We start from the raw sequence: 11,740 nt of genomic DNA on the forward strand, positions 1-11,740 counted from the left end.
TGTTTATTTAATTTCAAACAACAAGATTACTTTCTTTTGTTTTCGCAGTAATTTTCATACCCTTATCTTTATTTTATAATGTCATTAAAATTTCATTTAGTTTAAAAAGTATTATAAATATTTTTTTAAATTAATAGGATGACAACACTGGGTGTCAAGCAAAACAATATGGCGAACATTCTGTACTATACTATACAGAAGTAGTAAGGTAACCATAATTTGATTGTTTAATGGAAGTGTTTTTTTCTGTTTACGATAGATTTCCCAAAAATGAAGACTTAAGGCAAAAATGGATCGCTGTCGTTCCAGGAAATATCACCAAATAATCGGCAGTTTGCGGAATGCTTTTTAAAGCGGAAGATTTTGCTACGGCTTCGTGTGCACTGAATTTTTTTTAAAAAGAAACGCTGTACCATCAATTTTCCCAAAAGTATGCCTTGCTTACGAACTTCCTAAAACTGTTTAGGACCTAAACACATGCATCAGATTATACAAAATAATTTTATTTACCTATATTATAGGTACCCATACTTAACATGACTGGTACTTTTTCGCAGAACAAAAAAAAATTGAATTTCTCTACTTTTATAACTACAGCGCGGCAGACTATGGCCTAAACCTTTATCATTCTGAGAAGAGACCCGTGCTCAGTAGTGGGCGGCGATGGGTTATCATGATGATTCATCCTCTCCTATAATCCGTCAAATGTCTTACATTATCAAATCGTGTTGTCACCCTAATAGAAAGGGACACAATCCAATTTAGCGCTATCTCAATAGGCTCGTTTTTGGTGTCTCAGTGCACAATCTAGTTTAGGTAGCATGTCTCTGAGTATAATACGTTCATTGGAAAACCATAACAGTTATATTTATAAGTATGGACTTCGTCTGTACCGGCGCTCGCCGACACACGCGCGGCACCCTCCCCAATGCCCCCATAGATAATAAATAATGGCACCCTTTTAATAGAGAGCTTCCCAGTCAGTTCCACCACAAAAAACACCAGCAAAACAAAACCCGGCCACTGCCAACAAAAAAAAAACACTTCCAAAAAGGCAGAGCACGCGAGCCAGCAAACACCAACAGACAAAGTCCACCATAGACTTGACTATGGGGAGTTTTTTCAATACATATTTTGTCTTTGATTATAGGAGTCCCCGCAATATGTCATTGTCAAAAACAAAAACCAAAAGGCAAAATGTCAAGAGAACAAAACAATTATAGTTCACAAGTAGGTAGTAACTGTCTAGTGTTTATATACTCTTTGGTAACTGTAATAGGCACCCTAGCTAGGTACTTTAAAGTAAAGTTTAAACTTCGAGTTCAGCGCTTCAGCCACAGGTTCAGCGTTTCAGTAATTTTAATTAAACTAATTTTACTTATTTTTTCTACTTGTTACTAATCAATTCATAAAGAAATAAGAAAAGAAAACAAGTTGGAATGTGTTTTAAGGAAGCATTATTTACTCTATGAGTATTATGTACCCTTATAACTGAGAATAGAGCCATAATAATTCGAGTTTATTATTTTTAACTATATTTGCTAACATGAACATAGAAAGTGCTGCAGTAAACATTTTGAAACGAGGTGTGGATTTAGATACTAAGAAACGTTACACTGAAGCTCTTGTGTGCTATCAGGAAGGATTGCAAGTATTAGTTGATAAGTTGAGAGGTAAGCTTTTCTTTGATTATACTTTTTAATTTTTGAAATAATTCCTACTGATATACATTCACACTCAGTCCGTGCTCAAAGAGCACCTAAGCTATCGGTCCCCGTTATTATCACTAACATCTGATATTACTAAAAAAGTTGATCTAGTTAGTCAAATTTGAGTCATATGCGGAGGAATCCATACATTTACTATCACAAGAAACTCCCTTCTATAATGTGATTTATTGAAAGTGGTCACAACCTATAACAATGAGAAATACAATGAAGAGAGAGGGGGACCACTACAAACTGACTGTTACTTAAGTTTTAACCCTGTATAATGTTATGCCTTATCATAAATATTTCCTAGTTATAGTAGTTAAAAGTTTTACAGACTTTGCTAGTAATGAAACTTCTAATAAATATCTTATAGACATTAGACATGCCTCTCCCTATTATTGGTGTCGCTCAGAAAAGCAGGTATTATTAACCCCTGACCCAAAAAGAGGGGTGTTATAGTTTGACCTGTGTATCTGTCTGTGGCATCGTAGCTCCTAAATGAATGAATCGATTTTAATTTAGTTTTTTTTGTTTGAAAGGTGGCTTGATCGAGAGTGTTCTTAGCTATAATCCAAGAAAATCGGTTCAACCGTTTGAAATTTATCAGCTCTTTTCTAGTTACTGTAACCTTCACTTGTCACTTCACTTCACTTGTCGGGGGTGTTATAAATTTTTAATTTACAGGTGAAAATGATGAGAACAATAAAAACTATTTAAGGAAAAAGGTAGAAGAATATATGAACAGAGCGGAGGCTATAAAGAAACTGGTGTTGAAGCAGAAAGAGGAAGGAAAGTTCCATGAGCAGGTGCACATAGAGAATGACTCAACGGGTCACGGGTATAAGACACTGTTTGGACGGTTTCTTGATGAGGAGGTGGAGTATGTGGTTGTTGAGGACCCTTATATTAGGAGTTTTCATCAGGTAAGGATGTATCGAAGATTTCTTTAAACAGTAGCTTGAGCAGATTTTAGAGTTGGGCACCCAATAGGCAGTCTTAACAAACTTTTTTTTTTATTCAGATCATAAATTGCGGAAATGGCTGGGTTTGAATTTTGAACCTGTATCTGTCTGACTGTCATAGCAGTGGAGTGCCTGTAGTCCGTTTAGGGCACTGTTGCTTCACTACCAATGACAAAAATTTTAAACATGTATTTTTGAATAATCTGAGTGACTGTTTTTAAAAAAGTTAGGGGAACTTAATTCCTATTTCCTTTGATGGCATGCAAATTGTCTTGTCTTTATGTCAATGTTTGTATATGCTAAGATGGCTGTATAAAGCTAGCAGACAGACAGACATACATTCACCTTAACTGTAATGTCAGTATAATATAATAGTTCAGTGTAATAAATGAATGATTTTGTACTTTACAGTGTCAAAACTTCCTCCGCCTGTGTGAATTACTAGTGAAATCCTGTGACAATTTGAGGCGAATACAACTGAAAACGAGCACAGATGGAAAATCTGAAGGCAACCAGAAAGAGTGGTTCTATAACCTAAAAACTGACTTGCAGAAGTATGGAACACAGCTCATAGTGATGTACTCAGATACATTGCATGACAGGCAAATTATGTGAGTATACTTTGGCATTACTTAAACGCAAGTGGACTAAAGGGAGTCAAGTGATGCAAAAGCATAGTGTGTGGAAGTCCCTGCAAGTGCAATGTCCAGCAGTGGACATCTGTTGGTTGATAATGATGGCATGGAAGGGCTGATAGCCCAGTGGTTAAGATTTTGGCCTCCTATTTAGGGAGTCTGGGTTAGCTTCCAGACACGCACCTCTCTCTTGAAGTTATGTGCATTTTAAGCAATTAAATATTTTGTTTTCATGGTGAAGGAAATGTTAAAAAAAAGCGTTCTCTATAAAGCTCTCAAAGTCTGCCAATCTGCATTTGGCCAGTATGATGGATTATGGCCTAATACTTCTAGGTGGCTATTATCCTGAATAAAGAATTATTTACTTATTACTATCTGATACCTGCCACTTTGTTCCTGTGGATATAGGTTTTTTAAAAATCCTGTGGGAACTCATTTATTTTCCAGGATAAAAAGTAGCATATTTGTTAATGCAGGGTATAATCTATCTCCATTCCAAATTTCAGCCAAATTCGTCCAACAGTTTTTACGTGAAAGAGTAACAAACATCCATACATACATACAAACTTTCGCGTTTATAACATTAGTAGGATTATTTTGAGCAAGCTCCCAACATTATATCATATGGAAGGGACTATAAGCCTCATCCCACACAGATAGAATGATGTAACAGTAGTAATATATTGTTCAATTTATTTTTTCCAGCTTAAGTTCGGGCTGGATTATCAAGATAGGCAGAGGTCTAGACTTCTACAAGGCGCCGAGCAATAAGTTCTGTCTAGGCGTATACGACCTAGACTTGCGCCAGTGTCACGAGACTACAGTCGACATAGTGCACTCAAAAAATGTAAAACAATCATATGGATAATAAATAAGATATTTTTAATTTTTTTTTAATCTATAGCCTTTTTTCACTAAACTAAGATTTTAATTTTGAATACAAATCAACTAGAGCTGTAGCGAACCGTATGTATTCGTTACTGAGTAACGGGTGCGCCATCTAGTACCGAGTACCGAATCGTTACTCACAAATGCATCTCGTTACTCGCACTTTTCGTCGTATGACCGTCCCTACACTGTTTCGGTTCACGCAAGTACCGTAGATACGTGTATTGAAACGTTTGCTAACCGTATGTTTTACGCGCAGGCGCGCTCATTCGGTGAGTTTAAAAACGTACGTTACAAAGGCCGATGTTTGTTTAGTTTATTGTTAAAATTTTAAAAACGTATGATTCTGTTATGGTATCGTTCAAATAACCATATGAGCTTAATAATGAGACAGTTATTTGGAAATTACAGACAGATACTCTAATTTTATGTAATAGTATAGATATTTAACATAAGCTCAAGCTCAAGGTTAAAATTTTTAATATTTTAGTACATTCCGTCAACAGTTCATTTGTAGTTCTACACTTATTAAATCAAACTAAATTGAGAATAACTTCACACACACGTCTGGTTCAAAATACGGAAAAGTGAGAAAATGCACCTTACGCAGCTTTGTATGTAATGTAGACCTAAGTATGTTTTCTACAGATTACGAATGTTGCAACGCTGCGATATCATACTGTCGTACGCAATACGACTCGATTCGTTCATCTTACGTGGTATCAAAAGTAACGAGTAACGATACGATAGTAACGAGTACTAATTGTTATAGTAACGAATGCATACGGGTACGCTCGTTTTCGTTACTTTTACACCTCTAAAATCAACCTCCTGTTGCCGGGCATGCATTGCAGTGTTATTTGAGCGCCATCTATTGTTGATGGTACTACGACTGTTAGAACATCTAGCGTCCATAGACTCGACAGACTCCAACGGTTCATACACGACCACATCAAAATACCGCCATGAAAAATTAAAAAAAAATTATTTCTTGAACGATGGTATAACTCATCGTGTGCAAGTCCAATTCGCACTTAAGTTTGACCGATTCTTGTCTTTATTAAATAAAAACCACCTCTGAACCGAAAAAATGCCATACTGTCTAACCAACGACTCTGGCCAACGAAAGACAGGAAAAGCGCGACAATATCGAAAAATATCAGTATGGCAGTCTAAAAACTAGTTAGACCTGGAATAGCCTAATTTGATAGAACAGAAATGGAAATAAGAAGTTTTAAAGTGTGAAATACTAATTTTCAGTCACAACAGTACAGTCAAATATTAATTTTGGGGCTGACATACTGATATTTTTTGAATTTGCCGCGCTTTTCCAGTACTTTTGTTGGCCAGACTCTTTGAACTCTTGTTATGTCTAGTACATAAGTATTATCTATGGTCTAATAACTCATAACTCGGTCGCGCTAAGTTTGCAACTCGATGGAATGCGGCGCCTCTCTCACCTCCCGCGGTCGTCTTGTCGCGTCAGTACAGTTCGCATCTAAGCGTCAGTGTGACGTAATCGACGTGAGGTGCAAGCTTAGCTTGACCGAGTAGTAGTACCTACTCTTTTCTCGGATGATACGATCATCGCGTGAGTAGCCGACTTAAGGGGCAAGAGACGGGCCTGCCCGCGAAATTCAAATTTAATTTGGTTTTTCACAGTTTTTAAACTAATTCGACAACGTAGGCTTATGACATTTTCAATTGCGACAATGGCAGTATTATCCTCATAGGTTTATATAAAAATCTTTACTTGAAAGAGTCCAGGTTAAGAAATTAGCTGTAGTATCGACTAATTCTGACACATTAGTCGATGCTAGAGCTAATTTCTTAAACTGGACCCTTTCAAGTAAAGATTTTTATAGCTAGATAGTAAATTTGAATTTCGCGGGCAGGCCCGTCGCGTCCACCTTAATTTAGACCAAGGAAAAAAAATTGTCTTTGATTAGCAGAATACCCGGATGTTTTACCTTACAACTTTTGTCTATGATCAATGTACAAATTACGTTTTTTGTATTAAACCAGCGGATGCAGCGGATGTAATGTAATATTTCCAAGAAGTTTTGACAACGGTTTACATGGTACCATGTTTGTTATTATTAATTATTTTGCATAACAAGATAAGTTAGCCACAAGTTAGCTCTCCTTGTACTGTATGATGTGTCTACACGATTGACTATCTAGCCCTCGATTGAGTTTGTACTAAAGTCAAGAATTTTGTAATTTTCAATCATGGACATCAAAAGTGTTGCAATAGATATCATGAAAAGAGCTGTGGATTTGGATACCGAGCAACGTTACACGGAAGCTCTTGTTTCCTATCAGGAAGGATTGCAAATGCTAACTGAAAAGATAAAAGGTAAGCAAATCATCATGAACCCATCGCCGGCACACTACTGAGCACGGGTCCACTTGGAAATGTGAAGTGGAGGCGATCACAATGGATCGGAGACGGTCAAAGTGATACAGGGTACTCAAGAACCTGTATATTAGCCCCAAAGAAGAAGACGGGTCGACCCAAAAAGAGGGGTGTTATTAAGTTTGACGTGTGTATCTGTCTGTGTGTTTTTTCTGAAAATTCAACCCCTAAGGGAATAAAGGAGGGGTTTAGTGTGTGCTAATTAAAAATATAATTTCAATATATTTTTTTGGCACGGTGATGTGTATCAAAAATAATCTATTGAATAATTTTTACTTACAGGTGAAAACGATGAAGACAACAAGATCTACTTAAGGAATAAAATAGAAGAACACTGGAACAGGGTGGCTGCTATAAAGGAGCTGATACAAGAGCGGAAACAGATGGGAAATTACCGTGAACAGGTGCATTATGAAGATGATAGAAGAGTTCCAATGTTTATGCATTAGTACAGTGCAATAGCATAAGCCTCGGTGTTCAGTATTTAACAATGTCTTCAGGGTGCTGATGAGACTGCTCTGTTTTTAAAGTTCCGTACCTCAAAAGGAAAAATGGAACCCTTATAGGATAACTTTGATGTCTGTCCGTCTGTCTGTCTCTCCGTCCGTCCGTCCGTTCATCCGTCCGTCCGTCCGTCCCGCGTCGGTTGGTCGGTCAGCGGCCCGTCAGTCGGTCGGTCGGTCCGTCCGTCCGTCCGTCGATCTAGAATCAAGACATTTGGTAGGTAGGTGGATCTTATAGCACAAGTAAAGGAATAAATCCGAAAACAGAGAATTTGTGGTTACATCACAAAAAAACAAACTTTAAATGTGTTCACGAAAAAATTAATTTACTAAATCACATATAGATGGCGCTGTTGTCATTAACTTGCTGTGTTGGACCTAAGAATATTAAAATATCTTGTACGATGGTACGGAACCCTTCGTATGCGAGTCCGACTCGCACTTGACCAGTTTTTGTAGCGCATCAGGGATGTTCGCGAAAGCGCGAGTATGCTTTTACGCCAGTATGCGGAAAAGATGCGGATCCCTGTGCGCAGATTGCGGAGCAGTTCTAACAGCATCCTGAAGATGATTGCGAGCAGGTAACACTGCAGGTAGGTATGTGAGTCATTGCGGTGCTGTTTCCGTCAAAATCCATCATACTAATATAATTAATATTATAAAGCCGAAAGTTTATGTGTGCGTGTGTGTGTGTGTATCACGCAAAAACTTCTTGACGAATTTGGCTGTTTGTAATGCCGATAGATTATACCCTGGATTAACACATTGACTACTTTTTATCCCGGAAAATGAAAGAGTTTCTATGGGATTTACAAAAATCTATATCGACGCGTTCGAAGTCGCGGGCATCAGCTAGTTAATTGTAATTGTGTAAGTTGGTTGATAACTTTATTATTCACGGATGTACAATTGTCTAAATCCTAAAACAGGTGCACATAAAGAAGGATTCAACTGGTCACGGATACAGGAACCTGTTTGGAAGGTTTCTTGATAAAGACGTGGAGTATGTGCTTATTGAGGACCCTTATATTAGGACTTTCCATCAGGTGAGAGAATATTGATTTTTACCCAACTACAGTAGGGTATTGTATATACTACACCACCTACCTCTAATCCATTACTTAATATTTATAAAAGCGAAAGTGTGTCTGTCTGCTACCTTTTCACGGCCCAACAGTTTAACCGATTCTGGCGAAATTTGGTAGGTACACAGTTAGCTTATATCCCGGGAATGGACATGGGCTACTTTTTATTCCGGAAAAGCAAGGAGTTCCCACGCACGGGATTCCTAAAGATCCATCCGCTTAACCGATTTGTATGAAAGGTACCGAGGTCGCTTGCGTCCCTGTAACTGACATAGACTTTATTACTGTATTGACGGATTTATTCCTTTAGTTGTGCTATAAGACCTACCTACCTGCCCAATTTCAAGATTCTAGGTCAACGAGAAGTACCCTATAGGTTTTCTTGACAGACACGACGGACGGACAGACAGACAGACAACAAAGTGATCCTATAAGAGTTCCGTTTTTCCTTGTGAGGTACGGAACCTTAAAAATGGACAGGGAATCCCTACCAGAGACAATCTCTCTACAAGAGGGTTTTGGAGTTCAAACAGTTTTGATCTAACTATAGGAACGACATGCTAAAGGCAAAAATAATTTGTCAGGTAATTTTTCCTATCTAATTTTGATATTATGTTTTAAAAAGTTATATTATGTTCTTTACAGTGTCAAAACTTTCTATTGCTGTGTGAATTATTAATGAAATCCTGTGACAATCTGAGGCGCATACGGCTAAAAACAAGCAAAGATGCTGAATCCGGAGCCAACCAGAAAGATTGGTTTTATAACCTCGAGACTGACTTGCAGAAGTATGGCATACAACTCACTGTTATATACTCACCAGCCAATCGTCTTTCAAGGCATATTATGTGAGTAGATCTCATCATCGTAACCTTAACGTAATGCCAACAAACTACTGAGAATGGATCTCTTCTCAGAATGAGAATGGTTTAAAGTTTAGACCATGTCGACCATGTTAGCCAACTTATTAACTGACTAACTACATACACCCTCTGAGACACGGCCGTAGCTAGGGGGTGGCATTTTGGGTTGTGGCATGCTCTCCCTTAAAAATGTCCTTAATTATATATAATGCTAAGTAAACTGTTTGTTCATCGTAAGATATTACTAGCTGATGCTCGCGACTTCGTCCGCGTGGGTTCAGGTTTTTAAATATCCCGTGGGAACTCTTTGATTTTCCGGGATAAAAGTAAGTAAGTAGTCTATGTCACTCTCCACGTCTTTAAATATACACATGGAAAAAATCATGTCAATCCATTGCTCCGTTGCGTCGTGATTGAAGGACAAACAGACAAACACACTTTCGCATTTATAATATTAGTAGCGATAGTAATGATAGAAAAAATCACTAAGCCTAGCGTAGCTATCAACTCAATTCTGAATTAGAGCGCTGAATGAAGCCGCTCGCTTTTTAGGGTCCGTACCACAAAAGGAAAAAGGGAAACCTTATAGGATCACATCGTTGTCTGTCTGTCTGTCTGTCCGTCCGTCTGTCCGTCGTGTCTGTCAAGAAACCTATAGGGTATTTCCCGTTGACCTAGAATCATGAAATTTGGTAGTTAGGTAAGTCTTATAGCACAAGTACAGGAATTAATCTGAAAACCGCGAATTTGTGATTACATCATTAAAAAAAAATTGAAACGTGTTTCAATTTTCAAAGTAAGATAACTATACCAAGTGGGGTATCATATTAAAGGGCTTTACCTGTAGGTACATTCTAAAACAGATTATTATTTATTTTTATGTAGGTATAATAGTTTTTGATTTATCGTGCAAAATGTTGGAAAAATACCCGAGTACGGAACCCTCAGTACGCGAGTCTGACTCGCACTTGGCCGGTTTTTTTTAATAAAGCGAGCAAACGAGCAGTGTCTGATTTTAAGTTATTACTCACCACCCATGATTATTTTCTGTACCAGAGGAACCGCCAGTGTATTGCCAACGTTTCAGGAATACAACGAAAATCGATTGACCAGATCAGCAAGTAAAAATTTTACCCTACCTCTGCTTTGAGAACTTTATGGAGAACTCTCAGACATGCAGTTTTCCTCACAATCTTTCCTTCAGTTAAAGCAAGTGATATTTAATTCTTCAAAACGTACATAACTCCAAAAAGTTAGAAGTGCGTGCCCGAAATACAGGAGGCAGACTATCAGTCTATCTAGCTGCTCATGCTGGGCATTAACTGAATAGTTACAAATATATGGAGATCACTGTATTGCCCAAGGTTTATCTTATTATTCTTCTTCTCTTGATTGGTGGCTTTTTGTAGTGCCAACCCAGCACAATGCACTTCGCTAATGTCGAGTAGCTTGAGGGAGGCACATAGGAGATTGGTTGGTAAAAATGTGTCAATTTTCTATTGAATTATTATGTTTCTTTCAGCTTAAGTTCGGGCTGGATTATCGAAATAAGCAGAGGCTTAAGGCGCCGAATAATAAGTTCTGTCTAGGCGTATACGACTTAGACTTGCGGCAGTGTCAAGAGACTAAGATTATCATAGTGCACTCTAAGGAAAATTCATTATAGCATGCTGCACAAAGACAGTCACGGCCAGCGACGACTAGCAAAGTTCTCAGGATTCCCGAACTGCTGGAGCGACATGCTGACCGACGCGTTGCTAGACAAGATAACCAGTCGGAACCACTAGTGCCTAGACGCGGCGATCAGTCGGAACCACTAGTGCCTAGACGCGGCGACCGGTCGGAACCACTAATGCCTAGACGCGGCGGCCAGTCGGAACCACTAGTGCCTACACGCGGCGGCCAGTCGGAACCACTAGTGCCTAGACGCTGCGGCCAGTCGGAACCATTAGTGCCTACACGCGGCGGCCAGTCGGAACCACTAGTGCCTAGACGCGGCGGCCAGTCGGAACCACTAGAGCCTACACGCGGTGGCCAGTCGGAACCACTAGTGCCTACACGCGGCGGCCAGTGGGAACCACACGTGTCTAGACGCGGCGACCAGTCGGAACCACAAGTGTCTAGACGCGACGGCCTATTCGTTACCACTAATAGCATATTCAAGTAGGAATCTCATTTTATGCTAATCATTAATTCCTCGTATGAAACTTATTAATAGTTTTTGGTCCAAGCCTTTTATAAGTAGGTAGGTACTTATTTGTTTCTTTGTGTTAAATCAATTTTAGGAGCTCTTTTTTTTAATTTTATATCAAAAAGTTATTTTGTAACATGTTACCTAAACTAGAGATTATGTTACCATAACATGTTATCAAACTTTTGTGGGTAGTATTTTTATGCTATCCAGATTTTATATCATTGTTTTACAAGAATATTTTAGAAAAATAGGTTTTATAACACGTTGTTTTGTTATCTAGTTTGGACACATAGTACACGTACTTTTGTAAAATCTTAAAAATTATGATCGATAAAATAGGGATGACTACCTACTAGTCAAATCAGTGACTTTTTATCAAACATCAAAACGCTCGCTTAATGGGAGCTTAATGAAATTCAAAGATGTGACAAACATTTGACATATTTTGACGCACTTTTTTAATGGTTAGCAAACTTAAA

At 38.3% G+C, this 11,740-nt stretch overlaps 2 protein-coding genes across 4 annotated transcripts; both read left to right on the forward strand.

Annotated features, from left to right (window-relative positions):
- The first annotated feature begins 1,241 nt into the window (after positions 1-1,241).
- Positions 1,242-4,228, forward strand: LOC123876423 (MIT domain-containing protein 1-like). Its single transcript, XM_045922678.1, has 4 exons — positions 1,242-1,673; positions 2,397-2,635; positions 3,086-3,285; positions 4,015-4,228. Exons 1-4 carry the CDS (start codon positions 1,547-1,549, stop codon positions 4,175-4,177), a joined length of 729 nt encoding a protein of 242 aa, XP_045778634.1. The 5' UTR covers positions 1,242-1,546; the 3' UTR covers positions 4,178-4,228.
- Positions 4,229-5,678: 1,450 nt separating this feature from the next.
- LOC123876424 (MIT domain-containing protein 1-like) lies at positions 5,679-11,740 on the forward strand. Of its 3 annotated transcripts, none has more exons than XM_045922681.1 (5): positions 5,679-5,788; positions 6,899-7,020; positions 8,049-8,165; positions 8,850-9,052; positions 10,590-11,740. In XM_045922681.1, the coding sequence occupies exons 1-5, from the start codon at positions 5,773-5,775 to the stop codon at positions 10,654-10,656; spliced, it is 525 nt and encodes a 174-aa protein (XP_045778637.1). In that variant the 5' UTR covers positions 5,679-5,772; the 3' UTR covers positions 10,657-11,740. The 3 variants fall into 3 exon arrangements, with proteins under 3 accessions (XP_045778637.1, XP_045778635.1, XP_045778638.1); XM_045922679.1 differs by lacking the exon at positions 5,679-5,788 and adding an exon at positions 6,114-6,556; XM_045922682.1 differs by lacking the exons at positions 5,679-5,788; positions 8,850-9,052 and adding an exon at positions 6,114-6,556.

The sequence above is a fragment of the Maniola jurtina genome, chromosome 21 (genome assembly GCF_905333055.1).
Source record: "Maniola jurtina chromosome 21, ilManJurt1.1, whole genome shotgun sequence".
Taxonomy (NCBI): Eukaryota; Metazoa; Arthropoda; class Insecta; order Lepidoptera; family Nymphalidae; genus Maniola; species Maniola jurtina.